Source organism: Hemicordylus capensis, chromosome 1, assembly GCF_027244095.1.
Source record: "Hemicordylus capensis ecotype Gifberg chromosome 1, rHemCap1.1.pri, whole genome shotgun sequence".
NCBI classification, from domain to species: Eukaryota; Metazoa; Chordata; class Lepidosauria; order Squamata; family Cordylidae; genus Hemicordylus; species Hemicordylus capensis.
The window spans coordinates 168,594,351-168,619,959 of record NC_069657.1 but is presented as its reverse complement, the minus strand read 5'-3'; the positions used below and the strand labels follow the sequence as shown (position 1 = coordinate 168,619,959).

Genomic DNA, 25,609 nt, shown 5'->3' with positions numbered 1-25,609 from the left:
AATTGCTTTCCTGCGTATGTCATTGTAGAGATTAAATTGCAGGCACACAGATGTCTGCACCTAACAAGGACATTGGAGTATGCACAATATAGATGGCCTGGTAGTGAAGCTACATTAATGTGTCAAATCTGTGTTGATTTTAAAATTCATTTTACAGTGCTGTACTGTAAGTTCTATAGTTTAAAGTAATACTATAAGATGAGGGTTCACGCAGGTGTTAATTTAGCTAAAGTAGCTAGCTGAATACCCAATCCATCTCTAGTGATGGGCAACTAGTCACACACAACTCGTAATAACCCGGGTAGGAATGAAGATCTCACTGAAAGATGCATCAGTGTGTCTAGCTGAAACTTGGGATGTGGGTGCAGATGTTCATCTACATTCTCGACACTAAGAAGCCTGCTTGCTTGTGAAGTGTTTTGCTGGATCTCTGCACTAGTTCTAGGTTCCAGTGCACTTTTGCTAAGAAAAGAAAAGCAGGATGATATGCGTTTTACTCTGTTTCACTTGTAGTTGGCCACCAAGCAGTCAGGGTCTCAAACTGCATACTGTACACAGTTGGGTGGAGAGGCCTTACAGTCCAGCAGCAGCTGTGTGTAGTACAAAAGTGGCTGGGGTCAGGATTGAAAACAGCAAGTGAGAAAAGTGAGCAGGTACTTAGACATTGTCCTTGTACCACAATACTCTTTGTGACACAGGAGGTAAGGTTCTAGAGCTTGGCTGCTGGAAGTCGGTCTTTTCCCCAGCCCCTTACAGTCCCCACTCCCATATCCTTGTGTGTTAAGCAGAATAATAATAATAATCTTGAATTATAGTATAGTCTCCCTATTTTTGTGGTATAGTAAGAATATTTTCTGTAATGTAGTAATGTACTTTATTAATTGTTAATTCATTTATTTAAAGTTCAGTATATGTTTTTACTGTTACTTTTGTAATGCTTTTTCTCTCTGTGTGTATAACCTTTTATCCATTTTCTAGGCATGTTATTACTTATGGATTTTTAAACATGAATTGTATTCGAAAAGCCAATTTTAAATACAGTTTGTATCAAGAAGCCAAATGGGGCACTTTTTTATTTATACACAGTTATCATGACATTTTGTATCTTGCAAAGAGTCCCCGCCAGTTCTCTGCAAAACATAAAAACAAAAACACCTGTTCTGCCTAAATCTTTTTGGTCTCTGCAGCATAAGGTGCTTTTTTAAAAAACCCAAGGACATCACATAAAACTGCAGTGGCTCTCGGTTGTTTGTAGTACTAGTACTGACTCGTTACTCAGCGGGAGCCAGCGTGGTGTAGTGGTTAGAGTGCTGGACTAGGACCAGGGACGCCTGAGTTCAAATCCCCATTCAGCCATGAAACTAGCTGGGTGACTCTGGGCCAGTCACTTCTCTCTCTGCCTAACTTACTTCACAGGGTTGTTGTGAAAGAGAAACTCAAGTATGTAGTACACCGCTCTGGGCTCCCTGGAGGAAGAGCAGGATATAAATGTAAAAATAATAACTTTTCCCAAAAAACAAATGTTGATGACAAAGTTAGCCAAATAATTTAAATTCTGATCACTGGAGTTTTGTCACTGAAGTGACAAACATAGGATTATGCTGTGGGCTCATCAGTGCAATCTGAGGATATTGGAATACAGACATAATTCACTCAGTGACAGGAAGCTCAACAGGATGTACCTCATAGAAGAGAAAATGTCTGTTGCAGGGGTTTAGAGCTACCATTGCTGTCTTGGCATACTGTACTAGTAGTTCTGCCAATCTTGCTAGTCTAGCAGAAAGAGAATTACTTCGGAAAATCAAATAGAAAGGTAATGCCTCCTGTGAATAAGTGATTGGTGCCTTATCTGGAGTGCCAATCATCAGTGTGGAAGTGTCATTTAAGAGTGCGCGCGTGAGAGAGAGAGTTTGTGTACTGTTGTAATATGTTAAAGGAAGTTTTGTTTACTGTATAACCAAGTGAGGTGCATTGCACCCAAAATCCCAAATAAGACAAGACACGCATAAATGGATTTAAGTAGGGCCACTTTATTAATATACATATGTTAACTTGCTACAAGTTAATGTGCAATGAGGTTATTAAACTAACCAGAGTGTGAGTACTCCTTCCTGTGTGAAACAACCTCCTAAAGAGGACTGTCCCCACTGAAGGGTGAATGGCCGGGCAGGGCTACCAGAACACCGGGATGATTCCCAGTGCGCCTAAAATGTAAGCATGGTGACAGAGCAGGCAAGCCCCACGCTTAGTAAACGTAAAGTTGTGCCATCGAGTCAGTGTCGACTCCTGGCAACTAACTGTGAACATGTGTTTTATCTCAGTACGTTCTCACATTTGAAGAGAAATTAGACTTACATGTTGCCGAGAAGTTACACATGTAAATGCATATGTGAGTTAATCTCCCCCACCCCTGCAGAAAGTGTTGTGTTTCAAATACGTACGACTGGTCCGTTCTAGAAGCCACTTTGATCCCATCAAACAAGAAATGTAAGAGCATTTGAATGAATACCTTTATAAACCACTAGCCAATACTCGTTCACCACCCAACATTCAACCGCCCTCTGAGTGCCCCAGTCCGGCCCCGTTGCTGGGTGTTGAAGTTGTCAGGAGCCAAACTCCTCTCACCAAATGGTTTTCTCTAGTTGAAAAAGTCTGAGTTGATGAGCAAAGCACTCCCCTGAAAGGGGGCCATTCCCAATCCTCCGGGCCACAAAGACCAATAGGGGTGTTCCATGGAGAGGTGGTAGCAAGCATAACCTTTCCCCTTAGCTAAGCAGGGCCCATCCTGGTTGCGCAGCCACGGGAAATGGCATTGTGTATGTATTTTTGAAATATTATTTCAGGTCCCTCCTATGAAGAAAGCAGATGCATACTGTATGAGGCAGAAAAGGCCACTTCTGCATCTCAGAAAGTATATATAGTGGGTATTGGAAAGAATCACCCCCTTTGATAGACCTTAAATTCTGGCTCCCTTACATCCTGAAATGAAAACACAAAGAAAATTCCCTTCACCAGCTGTACTTATCCAATGCAACCTATAACATCCAACTGAAAAACATCACAATTACAGTCCAGAAAAAGTGTCAGAAACAAAAAACAAGAATTACTGAGATTGAAAAAGGATCACCCCCCCCCCCAATGTCAATATTCTGTTGAACCACCTTTTGCTTTAATAACAGCCTTGAGTCTGTTGGGATACTTCTCTATCAACCTTGCACATCTAGACGGAGCAATATTTGCCCACTCCTCCATACAGAACTGTTCAAGTTCGGTCACATTGGATGGTAGGTGTTGGTGGACTGCTATCTTCAAATCTCCCCACAGATTTTCTATGGGATTTAGGTCTGGGCTCTGACTGGGCCACATGAGGACGTTCACTTTTTTCTCCTTCAGCCACTGTGTGGTCAATTTTGCTGTGTGCTTCGGATCGTTGTCATGTTGAAAGGTGAATCTTCTGCCCATCCTCAACTGTCTGGCAGAGGGTAGCAGGTTTTCTTCCAGAATCTGACGGTATTTTGCCCCATCCATTTTTCCTTCTACCCTAATGAGAGCCCCAGTCCCTGAGGCAGAGAAACACCCCCACAACAGGATGCTGCCACCTCCATGCTTCACTATAGGTATGGTGTGTTGTGGATGGTGAGCTGCGTTGGATTTACGCCAGGTGTACTGTTTGGTGTTGAGGCCAAATAGTTCAATCTTGGTCTCATCTGACCATAAGACCTTTTTCCATTTGGCATCAGAATCTTCAAGGTGCCTTCTGGCAAAGCTCAAACGAGCTTTAATGTGGCCTTTCTTGAGAAGTGGCTTTCTCCTTGCGACCCTCCCGAACAAGCCACATCTGTGGAGCGCTCGTGAAATTGTTGTCACATGCACAGAACAACCACTCTTTGCCATGAAGTCCTTTAACTCCTTCAGAGTGGCCATTGGCCTCTTGGTAACCTCTCTTACCAGTTTCCTCCTTGCTCTTCCATCCAGTTTGGAGGGCCGACCGGATCCAGGGAGGATAGCAGTCCACCAACACCTACTGTACCATCCAGTGTGACCGAACTTGAACAGTTCTGTATGGAGGAGTGGGCAAATATTGCTCCGTCTAGATGTGCACGGTTGATAGAGAAGTGTACCAACAGACTCAAGGCTGTTATTAAAGCAAAAGGTGGTTCAACAGAATATTGACATTGGGGGGGGGGTGATCCTTTTTCAATCTCAGTAATTCTTGTTTTTTGTTTCTGACACTTTTTCTGGACTGTAATTGTGATGTTTTTCAGTTGGATGTTATAGGTTGCATTGGATAAGTACAGCTGGTGAAGGGAATTTTCTTTGTGTTTTCATTTCAGGATGTAAGGGAGCCAGAATTTAAGGTCTATCAAAGGGGGTGATTCTTTCCAATACCCACTGTATATATACGTAGTAATAGTGGTTTGTTTACCTTTTAATGGCAACATTGTGGGATACATTGGTAGATATTTGCTTGGAATGGGTGGCTGTAGGCATGCTACAATGCTCGTTCTTCTTATGTCCCCAGGCGATCATAACAGGCAGCTTTTTTTTTGCCTGCCCCAGTTGGTCACAACAGGTCAGCTTGTGTTCCCACTCTTATCTGGTCTGGGCCACCTTCCTCACTTGCTTGCTCTGTTTCTTAACCTGCTTCCTCCCAGGTAGCTTCATCCCCAGGATAGGGCTTGTCCTTCCCAGTTGTGGTAAGTCAGCAAATAATGACTTAACATCCAGGAGCCCCTTGGATTTGTCCTGCCTTCCCTTTGGTGTTGCTGGCTGGCCTTGTTTTAGTGGAAGCCTTACGGTTCTAGCTGTAGTTTACTCTGTGTTCTTTCTGGACTTACTGCTCTGCTTGAAGGAGTGCTTTCTATGAATGGGGTGCACTTATAAAAAGGGCCTTTTCATGTGCACGTTAATGGAAGGTCCTACCAAAAGCAACGTGGGTAAATCTGAATCCATTGTATCTGGGATTGTGGTGTGGTGATTTTCATTCATCTTATGCTTTGAAGGGATTGGTTGTAATTTTTGTTTTACTACATGTTCTTGTTCAAAGGAAACAATCATATCTTTGACTAATTTTCTTGTCTAAAGTTGCTCAGTTCAGTAGCTGAACAAGAAAGAAAAAGCCAGCTAAACTACAATTAACCGTATAGTTGTCAAGTTGCTTGATAACAGTGACAACGCTATTAGGTCACATTCCATGTACCTTCAAAACAAACACACACACACACACACACACACACACACACACACACACACACAGAGATATTTATTTATTTAGTGATCATGCTGTGGATGGCCATGCAGGTTTGGAGATGCTTGTTCAAGATTGTTAAGAGTTAAGCTAATTAACACTAACATCCTGGAATTCACCATCTGCTAGGCAAGGAGGAGACGGTGCCTCTCAACCGAGTAGGCATAAATGGCTTTGCATTATTTTCTTACCTTGCATTAGTACAATTTAGAAATGATTTGTTAACCTGGCCTGCAACCTCAGTTCATAAAACTTGCTAGTGGCAGAACAAAATGCAAATCTGCAGTTCTTCAAATTAAATCCTCATTCTGTATGCCAGCCCACTGCAAGGGTCAATATCATCCTTTGAGTATATTTTCATTAGAATTTGGCATGTGTTGCATGAATTAATGATCTTTAAGTATATTTTCAATACTGTGGGATTTTAAGTTTATATAAAAAACCCAGAATGTAAGTCAAAAATCATTAGCCAATATGCCTCCTATTTTAAAAGAACATACTTCCTTGCCTACAAAAATTGATGCACATCATCCACCATCCACCCTTTATTCTTTTGTTGCATATGTTTATCTTGCTTCTGTCAAGAGTCAGAGATAACTACAAATGTTGTATACAAAGATGACCACACTTCCTACATAACAACTGAGGCTGACATCAGGGTCATCTGTTTGAAGGAAATGAGAGAGCAACAAAAAAGACAGGAGTAGTAATGTCCTGAAACTTTGGAGTTTCTTCCCTAGCAAAGTCAACCAGTGCTAGCCTCTGCTTGTGTTTTGAAAAACCTTATTTCCTGCAATAAGAGCAAGCCTCTTATTGAGTTCAGGGCTTTCACGCTCTCCCCTCGCCCATCTCTTCTTCTTTTGTTCATGAGGATGAGAGTAAAAGCTTTTGCTTTCAATTTAAACTGAGCCACAGTTGCATATTATGTATGAACAGGGGATATTGTGATTTACTTCAGGACATTTAGGTAAAACAAACTGGAATCAGACAATGGTTTCAAAACTGTGGTAAGTATGTTCCAAGTACAATTCCACCTTGTGGTAAATAAATTAATTGCAGCTGCATCCCCTTGGGGTAAGCTCTGGTCAAATTTTATAAATTAAATAAATGAGGGGAGTTGTGGTTATTACTTGCTAGGGAAACTTCACAATGAAAAAGGCATAGTGTTTGTTACTTCTGTATATAGTCCTGCTTCTTTTAGGGTAAAGTTAGTTCTATACTGGAGCATTGATTTATTGGGTTTGGAGGTGCTGCCTGTCAAATGATGCAGAAGAAACTTGGTCCTAGGTGCTTTTGATTGTTAAAGAGGGTTTTGTGTAGGTGGGAGTGAATGAAAGAGAGTTTGAGTGACTGTCATTTATTTATTATCGATGTAGCTATTTTATAATATTAAAAGATGCCTTATGCTCATCCAGCCCATATTTTACTTTGTGGAACCTCATTTATCAAGAATGTGAAGGATAGTTTCTCAACTAACTCTTCGCCCTCCCTACGTAGAGACCCAATTACAAAATAATGCATTCTGTTCGTAATAATTTCTTGTTATATCGAAGCAGTGACTGAGAAAGGATAGGCATTCTACTTCTGTCAGTTTTGAAGGGATATGTAGGTGTGTGTGTGACTTCAGAATGGATGTAACTGGCAACAAAATGTTGAGAGGACACCATGAGATAAGCAGTTCATTATGTACTTTTGTTTTCAATTGTTTGTACACAATCTTTTGTAGCATCACAAAAAGAAGTAATGGCAAGATAAGTGACTTTCAGGTGAAGACACTATTGCCTACAATCTCTGAATGGAAGGAGAAACTGGGCACTGAGGAATTAATTGATTTTTTTCTTGCAAGACCAACCTTAGGAATATAGGAAGCTGCCATATATTCTGTCAGACTATAGGTCCATCTCGCTCAGTATTGTCTACACAGACTGGTAGCGGCTTCTCCAAGGTTGCAGGCAGGAATCTCTCTCAGTCCTATCTTGGAGATGTCAGGGAAAGGAGCTTGGAACCTAGTTGCTCTTCCCAGAGTGGCTCCATCCCTGAAGGGGAATATCTTACAGTGCTTACACTTCTAGTCTCCCATTCATATGCAACCAGGGTGGACCCAAGGGGACAAGTTATTTCAAGTCCAGCTCTCTTCCCTTCAGTCATGCTAAGAAGCCAGGTGCTCTCTTGTCATTCAGTAAGCTTGTATGCTACTGTTATATCAGACTTCTTGTCAAGTTCTCCTAAACCACTTTTTTACGATCCATAAAATCTATTGAACATTTTTATCTACTGACAAATAAAGTCTATATACTGTTGTATTAACATGACATATCAAAACTGGCTACAGATACAGAATGACTGTCTCTTGGAGACAGAATAATAACTTAGACTAGAATAATGACTGCCTCTTGGAGTCAGAATAATAACAGACTAGCTAAAATAACTTATCTATACAATAGATGAGGCAAACTCAGGGTTCTTAGTGCTCCTGACTGTTGTGTTCTTTATGGAACGTTTAGAACACCTAGGGCATTATTAGGAACTAGCTTAACCTGCGCAGAGCATCTGCACACTAGTACTTGATTGCTCCCCTCACCCTCTGTCACGGCCCCTCTCACCTCAGAGATCTCTCCACCCTCACCTGAGCTGCACTCCTGCTCCTCCTCCATCCCATCGCTTCCATCCCCCTCACCCCTTTTGATCACTCTTCCATCCCCTTACTCCATCCCCTCACCCCTCTTGTTCATGGCTACAGTGTTGTGCTGTCTATTGGCCAAGCTGCAGCCCCCTATCCCCAGAGACCTCCTCACCCGAGCCCCGCTCCTGCTCCTCCCCACAGCAGCAGCAGTGGTTGACCAGGCCCATCCTTGCTGCTGCCACCGCCATGCCTGTTGGTTCCCCCAGGCAGCTGAAAAACTCGGGTCTGCCCCTCACCCTTCCTTTCTCTCTTTTCCTCCCTTCTTTTTCTCTCTTTCTCTCTCCTCCACTCATTCTTCCCCTGTCTTTCTCCTCCTCCTTTCTTTTTTCATTCTTTCTCTCCCCCTTCCCCCTTGCTGATTTAACAGATCTTGTTAATTTTGTTTCCTCATCTAATTCACACAACGGTAGCCGCCTTCTCCTGAAGGGGCTCTTTCCTCTCTCACGACCCCTTTCTTTGCAGACCCCTGCCATCCGTCCGTCTATCTATCTATCTATCTATCTATCTATCTATCTATCTATCTATCTATCTATCTTCCTCTCCTCTACAATCAAGAACATCTTCCAACCAGTAACAGTTACATTCCAACTGACCTAAACCATCACAGGTGCCTCCTCCCTATCTGCATATGGAATTCCCACTGCCTAATCACCATGGTGCTTCTGCTCACAAACTCTTGCGAGAGTTGCCACACATGGGATTATCCATGGGTATGCCTTAGAGAATTATATATAGAGATAGGCATATTATAAAGCCACTATGTTAAACTAAAATGGATCAAATGGACAAATTTCCATGTTATAGTTGCCCATGAATCACACCTATACATTTTCTTCCCCCTACCAGCATTCTTCTATTTGTCAAACTTAATAAAGTAAATTGTGCCGTCGAGTTGGTGTTGACTCCTGGCAACCTCAAAGCCCTGTTGTTGTCTTTGGTAGAATACAGGAGGGGTTTACTATTGCCATCTCCTGCGCAGTATGAGATAATGCCTTTCAGCATTTGCCTATATCGCTGCTGCCTGATATAGGTATTTCCCATAGTCTTGGAAACATACCAGTGTGGATTAGAAACGGGCTGATTTTTTGGGAATATTTGAAGTTTTGGTGTCTTTGGGGCAGATTGGGGGCAGAAAGTGGATCTGCCCCAAAGGAGTGGGGTGGGCTGGTAGATAGTGCCTAATGGGTGGAGGCTACCACCCATCCCCAATTTCAGAGTGATTGGGGAAGTAATCAATTTAGCACACTTCACCTTATGAAGACAAACCTCAGAAATTCACCAAAATTCACCCCTCTGCCCAATCACTCTGAAATTGGGGACGGGTGGTAGCCTCCACCCATTAGGCACTATCTACCAGCCCACCCCACTCCTTTGGGGCAGATCCACTTTCTGCCCCCAATCTGCCCCAAAGACACCAAAACTTCAAATATTCCCAAAAAATCAGCCCGTTGTCCAATCCCCCTGAAATTGGGGTGGTAGCCTCCACCCATTAGGCACTACCACCCCACCCCACTATTCTGCCCCAGGCCCCACTTTCTGCCCCAATCTGCCCCAATCAAGGAATGTAGCAAGCTTAGGAGAGGGCACTGGAGGTCCGTGCAGCACTGGAGTCAAGTGTGGAATTTCCAAACTGTAAGCATTTCCAGCCACAAGCAATAGGGGTGTGCAATTCGGGTATTCGGTGATTCGGTTCGGGACCCGAACCGAATCACCCCTGTTCTGTTTTGTGCCCGAATATGGGCCACCCGAATCACCCTTGATTCGGTTCGGATTCGGATTTAATCCAAATCCAAATCTATTTGGGGGGGAAAGGGGCCCAGGGGCAAAAATTTTTGGTGCGGTGGTAGTGCCCAATGGGTGGAGTCTACCACCCCAATTTCAGGGGAATTGGGCAAAGGGCTGATTTTTGGGGAATTTCTGAAGTCACTAAAACTTCAGAAATTCCCCAAAAATCAGCCCTTTGCCCAATTCCCCTGAAATTGGGGTGGTAGACTCCACCCATTGGGCACTACCACCGCACCAAAAATTTTTGCCCCTGGGCCCCTTTCCCCCCCAAATAGATTTGGATTTGGATTAAATCCGAATCCGAACCGAATCAAGGGTGATTCGGGTGGCCCATATTCGGGCACAAAACAGAACAGGGGTGATTCGGTTCGGGTCCCGAACCGAATCACCGAATACCCGAATTGCACACCCCTATTGCTTGTGGCTGGAAATGCTTACAGTTTGGAAATTCCACACTTGACTCCAGTGCTGCACGGACCTCCAGTGCCCTCTCCTAAGCTTGCTACATTCCTTGACATGTGCAACCTGCTACAGTAATTTAAACTGTGAATGAGGGGAGGAGAGAAGTTGATGCCTATTGTGGCTTAGCCCAGAAAACTGTTTGTGAATGTACAGTATATGAAATGGCACTGTACACCCCACTGAGAAATCCTTGGTTGGTGGGGATGTCCGACAAGGTGGGCCTTATGTTTGACAACTCTGTTACTAAAAAATTATGTAAACTATAAACATCACTCACATAACGTATGTGGGTGGAGAAGGCTGCCACGAGGAGGCAAATTCCTCCCTGCACACAATCACCATTTTATTTTATTTATTATTTATCTATTTGATTTATATACTACTTTTCCAAAAATGTCTTCTGCCCTTCCAAAATTTGACTGTTCATGCAGCACATGAGCAATGCTACAGCAAATGGCAGAATCAGGAGCCTGAGGAGGAAATCCTCTGGCATCCCATAATGCACCGCACCAGGAGTGCAGTACATTGGGTGATTTACCTGCTACTGGGCACTCCTGCCACCTGGCTCTGTGGCTGCTCGGGCTGCAGGCAGCCTGAGCAGCCACACAATTGGGGAGTGGGGTAGAAGGGCACGCCTGCACCCTTTACCTTGTTATTAGCTTGGGTACAAAACCCAGGCTACCCCTGTGCAGAACGCCAGGACTGAGACCAATCCTGGTGCTCGACATGACCAGCGCTACCCAGGTAGGGCTGGTTGTATGATCAGCATTCCTGGATCAAGCCCTGGAGAAAAGGATATATGTATAAGTGAATCTACTTTAGCATATTTTGAGGGAATGAGGAATAGAGCACTCTGTCAATTTTTTAAAAAAAGAACCCCTTAGTTAAATATAATTACTTTTATTGTCCCATTTATTCCCTTGGATTCCTCTTTGTCTATTAAATGACAAAGTGTACTCCTGTGCAGCCTCCATTCATTTTTGAGAGCATTGTACTTGAGGATAGCACAGTACTGATAGCACTTTGTATCTGATATTCAGCTCATGAAATCAGTGAATTCATTGTGGTAATGGAAAAGTAAAAGTTCTGTTTGTTAATTAATTGGGTTAATGTTATACGAGAAGAACCATTATGGAAGATTAGTCTTATTTTTTAAATGCTTTAGCATACCTACTAGCAAAATGAAAGATACTCAACTAGATGTAATTGTTCATAATTTTTCATGATGCTTTTATGGTATAATCTTTTGTCATGAGCTTCTTGGTCAGCCAATGGATAGACACTAAAAGCAAGACAATTCTGGGAAGCAGTACCATATTTTGACAGGTAAAAATGCAAATCCTTTCTTCCTTCAGCTAATATTCTTTAGCTAAACCATTAACTTCTCTTGCTGCATCTTGTCATCTGACCCTTTTATGAGTTTTCGTAATTGAAATTTCCCTCAGTAGCTGAATATGACTTCTAAGAACACCACTTCTGCTTTACTTAAATAACAGATTAGAACTTACTGCATATAATATATCTATATTAAATTAAACCACAGAATAATTTTACAATGGTCTTTTATTTGAAGAGATGTAAAACATGGACATGTGAGTGGTTATGATTTCAAAATTGAACTCATTTTGAAATTTATACTCTAGAGCAGATATCTTGCATTTTCAGTCCCAAGTTATCCTAATCGTTCAAATCCAAGAGCATGTTTGACTTTAAAACAAAACAAATTAACAGTAGTTTTGTATTTTGTTAAAACTGTAAAAAAGAATAATTATCGGATTTTAGCAGGAATTATAAAAAGCATGCTGCAAACACCACTAAATATACCAGGCATATAGAAGATATTATCAGAATGAAGTTTTATTGTCTAGGCAGTCTGAATGTGGGCACAGCAACCACAGATGTATAGCCTGGAAGAGAGACAGGAACTGGTAGTGGCTGAATTTATGTGGAAAACCAGCTGATAGGAAAAGAGTTAAGCACTTGCTCGCTGCTCTGCCCTTAAAGCCTCTTGAAGCTGCTGTTTGGACTTGTGTTATTTTAAAATGTCAGGGCTTTATTTTTGTTTTTAACTTGTATTGTAGTTTTCTATTGTAGATTATATAGTACCCAATATAAGTATTTAAATGGTTATCAGCCTGCTTGGCAATGAGGCTGTTTACACGTGCAGCCTAACCTGGGCTAGGGATGCCTAACCTGGGCTAGGCTGCACGTGAGAACTTTCAGGATTGGACGCAATCCCGGTGGGGCAGCGCCACCTAATCCTGCTATTTACACTGGCAGTTAGCCGAGCTAAAGGGAGCCAGCACTCACTCCCCCCTAGCTACTTGCTTGTGTGTGAGCATGGGCTGCTTCCAGCCCAGCTTCACAAAGAGACGGGCATCTGGAGCGCCTATCTCTTGGCGGGGGGGGGGGGAGTCCCTCAACACAGCACACGTGTCAAGTGCTGCCTTATGGGCTCCATGGAGGTTGGGACAATGAGTCCCAGCCTAAGGTTAATCCACTGTGCTCTGTGCCGCCCGGAGCAGGCTGATCATGTAGGGGCTAGGGATGTGCATGGAACCGGTTTGGAGGCCCTTTATGAACCTCCAAACTGGCTCGAAGAACTGGCAGTTCTGCCAGTTCGAAGGTGGCGGGAGTCTATCTTTAAGAGCAGGGGATGGTACACTTACCCCTCCCGCTGCTTTCCCCCCACCAGCATCCATGTTTTGCAAAGCCCATCGGGGCAGCAGCATAGCTCCCTGCGTTGGCAGGCGCGTCGGCAACTTCTGGTCATTTCTGGAAGACAGGGCAATGGGGCAGCAGGGAGGTATGCTGCTGCCCCAATGGGCTTTGTAAAACACAGATCCAGTGGGGGGAAAGTGGCGAGAGGGGTAAGTGCACCCTCCCCCGCTCTTAAAGATATGTGCGGTTCCGTGCACATCCCTAGTGGGAGCATGGAATGTCTCCCACCGACAAAACAATGATCATCTGGAGGGAAAGGCAAGGTTTTGGAAGCCTCCCCCAGTCCCATGCAACCCACCTGCCTTAGTTGGTCATGTAAATGGCCCCAACGATTTCTTCAGTGATGCTTACAAGAAAGCCCCTTTTAATTTTTAGCATTATGACATCCGTTTCTTTGTTGTCTGTCTGGATAGTTTTCAGCTGCCATCTAAATCTATCCAGTCTTTTTTTGGAAGCTAGAAGCTGCTTAATAGAGTACATGAGCCTGACTGCAAACATCTGCTAAATGTAAGAAAGGCAGAGCTCTGTTAATTAACCATGAGGAGTTTGCCCGTGGTTATACTCTATTTGCCTTTGAAATGTCTCTGGGCAAAGATGTTGGGATCATTATTCCTTGATTAAACCTAGAAACCTGAGATCTGAAATATGGTTTGTTGGAGCCCTGCCACAGTCAGCATGATTGCTGATGCGCTTTTTTTGGCAACATTTTAGAGAGAAATCATTGGTGAAGGGTTCTGAGTATATGTGATAATAATGTGATGTGTAAACCTTCAGATAATGTGTGCTTTCTATAAACCTTGTACCTGGAGACTTGGAGTATTTTCTTGTAACTGGTTACCCAAAGAGAGGTTCCTGTTGGCTTAGTGATCAACACTCATCCCCACAATCACAACAGACAGCACTGGTTTGTTAAGTGCTTGACAGAAAACCGCCATATGGGATTTTTACTCTTATAAGCACCTGCCAAGCCACCCTTTATTGCACGAAATCATCTTGATATATTTAAGGAGGGGAAAAAAAAAAACAATTTTGCATTGTTTAGCAATCAAAATTGCACTGCATGCACAGGTGGTGAGGGCAATGGTTAGCAATCTCCTGTTCCTGTGACTGGGATGGGGAGGGAAATCAGCGAAAAAGGAAACCCCAGTGTTTGCAGTGTTGTGCATTCCTAAATGCTGTGAGGTGAGTGATTTGTGTGCTGCCCCTCTACATTGTTAGTCTGGATGTCAGCCACAGTTTTCTATCCCTTACGATTGCACCTTGTTAGACCATGCAGAAGACCAGGACTATGTGCTTCAGTGTCTATTCTTGGTGTTAGATATTTTCAGAGTTGTCTCCTTCACTTTTGTCCAGATATTTTTTCCTTAGCGCTTAGGATTGTTCCTATAGGGTAGGAATAAATGGACAGTTATCACAATGGAGTGAAATAAGAAGTGGGGTACCCCAAGGTGGCACAACCTTTCCTTTCCTTTCCGAAGTGGGGTCAGTACTGGAACCAGTGTTCTAGATCAATAAATGATCTAGAAGTTGGGGTAACGATCTAAGTGGCCAAATCTGCAGATGGCACTTATCTGTTTAGGATAGTGAAATCTACAACCGATTGTGAGGTTTTAGGTTGTACAACTCTAAAACGACCTCTCCAAATTAGATGAGTGGGTAACAAAATGGCAAATGCAATTCAATGCAAGCGAATGTAAAGTGATGCATATTGGGGCAAACCCCCACCCCCAACTTCACATATACACTTATGGGTTCTCAGCTGTCAGTGACAGACCAGGAGGTAGATGCACCTTGGTGCTGTGGTGAACAGTTGGTTGAAAGTGTTAACTCAATGCAAGGCAGCTGTGAAAAAGACAAATTTGGGGATCATAAGGAAAGTTGGAAATAAAAATGCTAATTTTATAGTTGGAAATACAAATGCTAATATTATAAGGTCCTTATACAAATCTATGGTACGGCCACATTTGGAGTACCATGTGCAGTTCTGGTCACCATATCTTAAGAAGGACATTGTAGGACTGGAAACGGTGCAGAAGAGGGCAACCAAGATGATTAGAGGCCTGGAATACCTTCCTTATGAGACAAGGCTACAGCATCTGGGGCTTTTTACCTTGGAAAAGAGGTAAGGGAGACATGAGAGAGGTGTATAAAATTATGCATGGAGTATAAATATGATGAATATTAAATAACACTTTTGAACAAAAGTTCCCAAAGCAGTTTACATACACACAGAGACAGACAGACAGACACACATATATGACTCCCTGTTCCCAAGGGCTGTTAATGGAACTGCCCCGTGGTGATTGGTGAACACCCTTAAATTTGTGTTCGGGCTTGCATGGGGAAATTCACTCAGAAAGGAACAGTTCCATGTCAGATTAAATTTGTTTCAAGTTGTGGACCCAGGAAATAATTGGCCTGAGAGAAGGTTTAAATTTCAGACATAAAAGAGGAGTTCATTGTCGGGAAGGATACAGCAGAAGAAATATGTGGTTAAAGCAATTCTATTAAAAGTACATTCAGCTGCAAAGAGGCGTTTTTAGCTTAAAGTCCTAATTGTTTAAATTCCTAGATGGGCTAGAGAAAGAGGCTTTAGAGAGGGAAGTGGCTGGATTTAAGGAAGGGAATAGGGATAGAATTGGCCCCAGCGATGGGCAAACGTTCATATCAGCTGATCTAGATGAAGAAACCTCAGGGCTGCTGGAAAAACCAAAGGACCTCGTTCCTCTGGGACAACTCGGTCCGAGGCAGGGGTGAGAGCACCAGAGGGTTGAGTTAATAGAGGTTAATCCACAAGGGTGCTTTCTTGATGAAACCAGCTTCCTGTGTTAGCAAGGAAGACTGGGCAGTTCAGGCTCAGCAAGAAAGCCGATCTGGAGAGTGGCACACGGAACTTGACGCAGCCTGGTGTGATGGCCTGTGAACAGTAAATCGCCCAAGCAGCTGGTGAGTCCAAGGTAGATGGTACGCAAAGAGCACACTGGATCATGGAACTGGGGCTTGATATACCCAAGGACATGGTCTGGGGCAACATTCCTGATGCCCTTCTTTGCTGAATAGGTGTGCTGGGGTGAACCTGCAAGGATTCTGTTGTTGCTGATTGCTCTTCATCATTGTTGCTGATGTTATTGTGTGAATGCCCAAGGCAAGCCAAGGCTGATTGTCATGAAAATGGAGTGCATAGATGTGAGAAGGGGCAATCTGCATGGATGGAGGGTCCGATAATTCAATCAGTACTTTGAATGGGTGCACCTTAAGGTCCTTATCACTGACTCAACCTCTTTTGTCAGGCGGGAGAGTTACCTCCATGATCCTTATCTGCATTCTTCCTGCTGAGTTAATTGGCTCATTAGCTTGCTGCTATTCTTTGCGAAAGGAGGGGAGGGCCCGAGGCAGTTCGCTCTGAGTGCAGAGTGGCCTTGGCTGGAAGTTTAACCTGCTTTAGTTAACTTCTGGGGTCTACTTAGAGTATCCCAACATAGGCAGGGCGTGCATCTGATTCCCTTTCCAATTTGCTTGTTAGTAGCCAAATCTATGTGCCACTGGCCCACTGTCAACTAAGTGACTTGTCTCCATGTGCCACAAATGGAGTGCTCACAATGCTGTGAGGCTCTTGTGCATGACAAGCCTGGAGACTCAAACACAAGCTGTGGGTGGGGGGAGCCTGCAGAAAAGCATTGCTAGTAACAGGGCTCACAGTTTAAAAAAGAAACCTAAGATAGACACCAGCAACAGTCACTGGAGAGATGCTGTGCTGGGATGGATAGGGCCAGTTGCTATCTCCCTACTAAATAAAGAGAACAATCCTTTTAAAAGTTGCCTCTTTGCTCAGCAGGGGTAGAGAGAGGGACAGAGAGAAATTTTTCTCCTACTTTTAGAGCACCACAACCAGGGGTCATCCCATGAAACTGTTGGCCAGGAAATATAGGACCAACAAAAAGAAGTACTTTTTCACACAGCTAATAATTAATGTATGGAATTATTTTCCATGGTGTATGGTAGGGATGTGCGAAACGTTTCGGGTACAGAACAATCGGTATCAGAAACTCCCCGTTTCGAGTTATTAGTTGCCGAAACGAATCACCCGCTTGCCCTCCTGAAATGTTTTGGAGCCGAAACGGAACACCCCCATTTTGGCTCTGAATTATTTGTAGTTTCGGCCCTCCATTTTGTGGCCAATTAAGTCCTCCTCCTTCCTCCTCCATTTTGAGTTCTGACGTCTGTTCGAATTTCCTGCCTTTTTGCCTCCCATTGACTTCAATGCAAAAAGGTCCGATCTGACATCTATTTGATTTTCGGGTCCCAGGGCCAAAAGAGTGGAAAAGGCTCATTTTGTCAGAAAGTAAAGTGTTAGAGATGCTCAGATGGGGTTTCATGATTTTAGATGCTTGGCTAGCTAGCTCTTCATTCCTGTGTAGAATTGAAGGAAAAGTCAGTCTTTTCACCTCCCTCAGTAAGCAAAGACTTCTATTTAGAGCTGGGCTAGATAAAAGAAAGGAAGTGTAGAGTTGATACAGTTCTATGAAGCATAAGACAATGTTGTTCCTTCCCAGAAACTTTTTTTAAAAAGATCAGCAGCTGAAGAAATATCCAAAGATATCTGTTTCTCAGATTCCATAGCCAAGGATTTAAAAATGTGTATGCATTCCATCATATATATAAGACAGACAATGCAGAAGTAGCTGACTCCTTGTGGTGGGGGCTGGGAATTCCAAAATGGAATTCTGACATTTACCGACATGCACAGTCCTAATACACAGTAGTATCATGGAGTAACACAACAAAAAGCATTATTTACTAAAATATGGAAAGTACTGACTGTTAAGCTCCGATGAACAAACCAGATTTTTTTTTTTTTACCATACACATAGGCCAACGTCCAGGTTAACAAAACATCAGTGGCGCTAGAGCTGTGCATGTGCTATTGGGAGGGGCAATTTTTTTCTCCATCTCCCTTGACAGACTCGACGCCTGTAGCACATGTGCAGTATTGCTACGGTTAATTAGGCTGGATGTCAGCCATAGATTTCATTAACATACAAACAGAAAATATCGGATATAGTATTTGCAACTAACTAAAGAACCAAAGGAATGCTTAATTGCAAACAGTATGTTGTATATTTATAGTAACTAGCAGCCACAGTTACCACATGGTGAATGTTTGGAAATGGAAATTGAGAACAATATTGTGTGCTTGTCTGTGAGTGCGTGCATGCTTTGTTTGTCTCATATTTTAAAAAGTGTTTTGAAATATTAACATAAAAATTAATTTGCAAAATAAATGAAATGTTCACAACTTGTCTGATCAAAGCTTTTCTTTTTACAATGAGCTCTGCAGAATTTTTGAAACATTTCCTTTTTAAAATGGATCTATTACCAATTAGTTTTCATAATAAAGGAACATAAGTTCTCCAGACAAACTGAGGCAACCCAGTTATTATGTCTATAGAGTCTTCGTACTTTGTGGTGTAGTGCTTTGGTCAAAATAATATGACAGAAAGTATGAATAAAGCAAGTTGTGAGATAGGAAACCATACTTGTATTCAAACATCCAAAGGTCACAATAAGGACTGTACAGGAGAACCTTGATATCCGCAGGGGCTCCATTCCAGGCTGCAGCCATGGCTATGGAAACCGCAAACACCAAGTAATGGGATCCTATGGGATTGCAGAGGTTAGGTCAGCTGAAAATGCCCCCTAAATGGCTGAATTTCTCAGGGGGAGCTTCTTACCACTGTAAGAGATTTTTGACCCTCCAAAATCCCTGCAACCAGGAATAATTGAAGACTCCAAAAATCCTCACATTACCAATGGGTTCTTTTTATGGTGCTGGCTATCAAGAATCCCAAGACCCAGGAAGACACGAGGAGAAGTGAAGAGATTATATTTAATCAAAACAGATTTCTTACCAAAATTCAGATGAATCACAGCATGCAGCAAAATTACTTCTCTCACACAAAGTAGACACAAAAATTAACAGCCTTGTTTCAGTCATAATACTCACAGCCTTGGACCAACTTCCTCCTTTCCTCTTCTCGTATGCCGTGCCTGAGCTACCCTCCCTGAGGGAGAGAGCCCGGTCGGCCCCTATCCTCTGGTCCCACCGACCCTCTCTGCCCCAAATCAGGGTCCTAAGTATCCCACCCCATCTGCCCATGCACCCGACGATGGTTGGATGGAGAAGGGGTCCTGACCATCCATGACCCCTTGCTCAACCCGTAACTTTTGACATTTAAACACCATTGGTCAGGGGAGATCGGAAAGAGGAACCAGGTGTGCTGTATGACCAGGAGAGATATGAAAGAGGAACCAGGTGCAGGTGCAGGTCGAGTGACCCCCCCCCCCAGATGGAACACTTGGGAGGGAGCCTTCCTGATATGAGTTACCGAAAAATGAGGAAGTGTGCCTGAGCTAACAGGCTGATTCTCTCTGATTAGACGAGAGAGAAGGTGGGGGCTCTCCTGAACAGTGGGCAAGAAATTTCTCACTCAGCACTCTGTATAAGCTCTGGGACTCCACCGAGGTCCAATTTTGAGCACAACGTGGGGGATCTGGGACTCTACCTACAGGTGAAACTCGGAAAATTAGAATATCGTGCAAAAGTCCATTAATTTCAGTAATGCAAATTAAAAGGTGAAACTGATATATGAGACAGACGCATTACATGCAAAGCGAGATAAGTCAAGCCTTAATTTGTTATAATTGTGATGATCATGGCGTACAGCTCATGAAAACCCCAAATCCACAATCTCAGAAAATTAGAATATTACATGGAACCAAGAAGACAAGGATTGAAGAATAGAACAATATCGGACCTCTGAAAAGTATAAGCATGCATATGTATTCAGTACTTGGTTTGGGCCCCTTTTGCAGCAATTACTGCCTCAATGCGGCGTGGCATGGATGCTATCAGCCTGTGGCACTGATGAGGTATTATGGAAGACCAGGATGCTTCATTAGCGGCCTTCAGCAATTCTGCATTGTTTGGTCTCATGTCTCTCATCCTTCTCTCGGCAATGCCCCATAGATTCTCTATGGGGTCAGGTCAGGCGAGTTTGCTGGCCAATCAAGCACAGTACACTGTATACTTTTCAGAGGTCCGATATTCGGAATAGGCCCGATATTCGGAATAGCGGAGTGGCATGCTTGAAGGGAAGGCATTTTTCCCCTCTCCCAGCTTCCCTCCTGCTCCTGCTGCTTTTGCTTTTTTCAGGACATTTGTAGAGTTCAGGAGTTTTGCAAGCACAGAGAGCAGACACTGGTACAAAAAACCAGTACAAAAAACAAAACAGGGGGCAGGGGGGCCTTACCCTTTCTTGTCTTCCTTGTAGTTTTCCCCACCCCCTTCCACCTCCAGGTACAGCCTGGGAGATAGAAGGCAGATAGAACCATCCCCCTCCCCCAAGAACAGGACAGAGCTCAGCAGCGATCCAAACAATCATTCTCAGCTGCCTCAGCTTGCCGGGGAAGAGGAAGCTTCTCTGAGGGGAAGTTTGCTTCCCTTCCTCCTTCCATTGCCTCGGGCTCCCAGCAGCTCCCTCTCACAAGCATGCTGCGTGGGTGGGTAAGCAGAAAGAGATTTAGCAGGCAGGCAGCTGCCTTTGCTCTCCCTTGCAGGCATGCTGCATGGCAGGAGAGAGGTCAAGGCCTGGCCTTGGGTGGGGGGCCCTCAGAGGCTGTGGGCCAGGAGACATCCATCTCCCTTTGCCTCATTTAATGGTTTGCCCCTGTGCCCCTCCTTTCCATAACTGTTCCTTGCTCACCAAATGCTGTTCCGTAGGATTAGGGGACCTTCAGGAATGGAGTGGGATGGGATGCAGGTAGCTGCAGGCAAGGGAGAAATCCAGCTGCGTGCAAGCACTTTTCAATTCATTGAAGTTGACTGGGCCCTTATTTGGAGAAATTTTCCTTGCCCTGTGCCTGATTCTATCCAGTGTCCGAGGCTCACATAATTTTCAGGAGTTATGTTTTGGAGGTTTAGAGTTTCTGCTGTGGTGGGGAGAGAATGGGGAAACTGTCTTTTGCAAATTTCTATCCTCTCGAATAAAAGGCTTGGTGTCCGTCCGTGGACAACCAAGCGTGTGTCCGTGCCTCCCTTGGCCATTCTAAGCATGCACAGAGCGCATGCGCAGAACGGCCGAGTCAGAAACGGACACAGGCATCAGGCAGCCATCTTGGTTGCTTCGCCCGGCCGCGGAAAGGCCAGAAGCGGCCGCCACGAAGCCGGGGAAGAGGCGGTGGGGGAAAGGAAAGGCTGCTCTGCGCCCCCAAGGAACAACTGCTGGTGTCCTCATCCCTGGGGGGGATGGGGAAGGGAGGGGGCGCTGCGCTGCGCTCTCCCTTGCTGGGGAGGGGAGAGCCCGGTGGAAGGAGGTCCCAGCGGCTGGAGGGCAGGACGGAGCAGGCCGCCGCTCCTACCTTGCTCGCCCGCTGCTGCGCCCCCCAGAGCAGAACAGGCAGCCCCTGCCTGCGGCTTGCCTTGCCGGCGCTCGCTGCTGCCAGGCAAGGGTCTGCTGCGCGCTGCTCACGGGCTCTGGCCAGCGGCCGCCTTCCACGGACCTTCCACATGGATCCTCCGGGAAGGAGGACGGAGGAGCAGCCGTTGCCACGTCCTCCCTGCCGCCGCTCCTCGCTGCTCCTGGCCTGCAGGCAGCAGCGACTAGAGCGGGGTTGGCGGGATCAGTGGCGGCCGGCCGGAGAGCAAATCTGTAGAGGCCGCTTTTCCACAGGAGTTCCCCCCCCCCCAAAGCGGTTTGCCTAGAGAGATCAGTGGCTCGCTGGCCCCAGAGGGCTCCCACTTCCAAAGACAAGCGCCTCCGGCAGACGGAACAAGGGAGAGGGGAGAGGGGGGAAAAAACCAAGAGAGAGGGAAGGGTAAATTAGAAAAGGGTGGAGGAAAACAGAGAAAGAGAAAGAGAGAGAGAGAGAGAGACAGACAGACAGACAAAAAGACAGACAGACAGCGAAAGACAAAACAAGGAATGAGGGAGGAGAGACAGAGAGGGAAAAGGAGAGCAAGGAAAGGAAGGAAAGGAAAGAAAGGAAGAGAGACGGGGGGAAATCCAATAGAAAGGAAGAATGCTTAAGGGGTGGGGGGGAAGCTAGCGCCTGTTGTTATAACGGGCTTAAAAATACTAGTTGGGAAATAACGCAATAGACTTAAATGTTCTTTGAAATATTGTGTTTCATCCAAGTCTCAATTTTTCTTTAGGAGAGATAACATGTCTAATTTAAGATAAGATGAAATAATTATTTGGTGATTTGGCCTTCTTTTGAATGGATAAGTGATCTTGGTATGATTCTTTAAAAATTCATATTTCATCTGCTGAAATATTTTTCTTCTTTTAAAAGTTCCAGTTAACTGCCAAATGTACGTTACTTTTTGTAACATAGGAAAGGAAAACAATGTATGTTACAGAGGAGAATAAATGAATACAATTCATATGCAAGGATATAGACTTAAATGCCAAATTATTTAACTATAGTGGATTTTTCATGTCCAGCCATTATCATGTGCCTTTTTCCTTTGTGTATTGCAGAAATAATTGTTACTTAGATGAATCTGATTTCCTGACAAGAAGCACAAAATGGTGTACTCGTACTGTATTACAAAATATGGCAGAAAAATCGAACTCTACCAAGGGGTTACTGCAGTGATGTGCAAGAATGCCATAGTGACATATAAGTGGTGCATTTTCCTTGCTAATGAAAAATGAGCAGCTATTCATGGCTTTTCCCTCCCCTTTCCATAGGGAAAAGCTGTCTGTGGCTGGGCTACAGCAGGAAGTTGAGCGAAGTAAAAGTGACGGAACAATGGTAAGTTTTTTTTGGCAATCATCTGCTTTGCATTTCCAATTGTCCTGCTTCCATTCAGGCTACAAACACAGTTTCTTTGTTAGAGATTGCAACCAAAATATAAATTGGACTGTTGTATAAATTATGCAGTCATAACATTGGTTATAAAGAACAGTATATTTTCTTCGAAGAAGTGCAGGGAGGGCCCTGGGAAAATGTTGTTAATCATAACACTGGCTTCTTTTGACTGTTGATGACCATGTGAGAAATCATGCTAATTAGATACGTAAGTAAGCAATCTGAGATACAGATTAGATACACTTGATTAGTAATCAATCGTCCATTTCTGGCTATGAACAAAAGGGGCAAAGAAAACCATGGAGACATTTGGAAGATTGATCATGCTGTTTCTTAGTCTTCTCTTCTGTCAGTTTCTTCCTTACTTTTATTTAGTAGCCAGGAAAAAGGATGGAACAAAGGGTAAGTAAGTGTGTGTGTGTGTGTGTGTGTGTGTGTGTGTGAGAGAGAGAGAGAGAGAGAGAGAGAGGAGCACTGTGAGTGGGATATGTGGTGGGTGTTTGAGTGTTTCGGGTGTTTGAACGGTGTGTTTGGAGTGTTTCAGGGACTATGTGGAGCCTTGGGATAATGTATGAAATCAAGGGAGATTGAGATTTACACCTCAATTCTATGAACATTTATTTAAAAGTAAGTCTCACAGTAGTCAATGGAGCTTACTGGCAAGTACTTGTGTATAGGGTTGTAGTCAGAGAAGAAGTATATATGTATAAAGACTGATTATTTTAGTGACATGTCATACATTGGTACTACTATATAAGATTTCAAAAAACCAAGGGCTGATTGTCAGGCTAATAAAGTGCTGGTGTAGCAAAGCTGTATGTGCACTACGGGGAACAGGTGACTTGTGTCAATCCCCCCTTTCCTTTGAAGCAGACGGTGACTCATGAAAATATGTCCCTGAGGGTCGTCTCACAGCTCTTGGGACATGTTAAGGGCTTTGGTAAGAAGTGGAGATTGGCTGACTAAAATTACCTGTCCTTTGTAGCATGCTCTCAGCATTAACTCACCAGCAGTTAGTATGAATGTTATCCAACTTTCATATCTATGGTTTTGAGCGGCTGGGGATTACCTGGAAAGGACTTCTGATGTCATATCCGGTTGCCATTTTACAGCGGAGAGGCATTTTATTTGTGGATTAATTTATTTTGTGGGGGATGTAGTCCAGTATGTGGTCTGTGCTATATGGACTACATCTAATATGGCCCAACTTGGCATTCATTAAGGGATGTGAGCATGCACATCCTCTCTGCTTTTAGGTGCATCCCTTTAATGGGATCCATCCATGGTGGATAAGTGGTACCATATGACAGAATGGAGTTTAGTGCAGGTCCTGGCTCTTAGAAATTGAAAACCATTGTCTTAGACAGATGCTGATGCATCCATGTTAGACACAGTACATAACCTGTTTGAATCAATGATGAAGCTTAACAATAATTTGTCCCTATTCTCAATATATTTCTTGGAATGCGTTTTACATTTTACAAGTCTACTGAAAACAGTTCCTCATACTGAGTTTTCTGTTGGCAACTCTCAGTTTACTCAACTGATGTTGACTCTCTCACTAGGGATTTGTGAATACTTCCTCTTGCCCGTGAGTGAATCATAGATTTCTTTTTGATTCACAAAGTTAAACAGAATCTCCTTAAGTATAGCATGTGGATAAAGACTCTGTATTTATTGCAACGGACTACTTGCCTGTGTTAGGTGCAGATGTAATGATGTATCATTTTTATGGCATGTGCTTCAGTTATTGGCCTGAGCAGACACAGAGTTGTAGTAGTGGCTGCTTTGGCAGCAGCTGCAGCAGCAGGATGCTAATTGCAACCAGCATCTTTCACAGTTAAACCGCTTGTGTGGCCTGTGTCAGCAACATCAGTGCTAGGCCCTCTGATGATGCTGTCTCTGTTTCTTAGCCCTCAGGCTCCTGGTGCTCAGTGGTAGGTCTCATTCCACTGATGGTGAACCTGGTGCATAAACAGACTGGATGAGTTGAATCTGGAAGATCATTTCCATGATTATAGTCGGCACCAATAAGGATTTCTGTATTAATGTACATTTTTTACTTGCTGTAAGCGTGCACGCATGTGGACACACACAGCCATCTGGGGCAAGATTCTTACCCTTAAGCTGTATATGAACACAATTAATAGCAGTAGCTGCATTTCAAAAGGCTTCATGTTTATTGTGCGTGTACATGCAAGTGAGAGAGAGAAGGTCTCCAATGGTTTATCACAGATGGCTAGGTTTAATTATATTTATGATGTAAAAAGGCTACCCCTGCTAATTTTTAGCTATTATTGTAGACTTCCAATAGGAATTCTATAGCAGAAATTTAAGATGAAACTGTAGGAGGTTTACATAGAAAATGAACCCCTTCCCAGAAGCAACAGCTGATAATGCAGACTAATGTGATGATGGTGCCCTAATATTATGAGGTCAAGGGTGATTTCTGTCAATGTCTTCTTTCCTCTGAAGCCCACTGTGCCTCCCCAAAAATTGCTTCTGAGGGATACATGATGCTCAGGAACATATTGTTGGTTTCACAAGAGGCTATAGAAGGAGGGGGAATTTTAAAATAACACTCTTTCTCCCTAAAGCACCAGTACAGCTCTCTTGACACTATGTGGCAAGAAAAGGTATTAACTTACATTCATGCCAGTGAATGCCCCCCCCCCCCATTAATCCCTGTTGTTATATCGGAACTCCTAATTTCAATATTCCTATTGGACTGGTGGCACTTGGGTGCAGTCCCTTTAAACCAGCTTGGGGAAAAAGTTGAATCCCCCCCTTCCACCCCCCTGTAATATTTTCCACCTTAATTCCTGTAATACCTCTTG

The 25,609-nt window shown here is 43.8% G+C and overlaps 1 protein-coding gene across 19 annotated transcripts in view; it reads left to right on the top strand.

The window, feature by feature from the left end:
• Positions 1–25,609, top strand: part of NCKAP5 (NCK associated protein 5) — a 930,794-nt gene that overhangs the window by 392,147 nt on the left and 513,038 nt on the right. For all 19 annotated transcript variants that reach the window (XM_053253151.1, XM_053253227.1, XM_053253159.1 and 16 more), the window contains one exon: positions 22,652–22,715. In XM_053253151.1, coding sequence (XP_053109126.1) covers positions 22,652–22,715 — 64 coding nt within the window. The remainder of the gene's footprint in view (positions 1–22,651; positions 22,716–25,609) is intronic.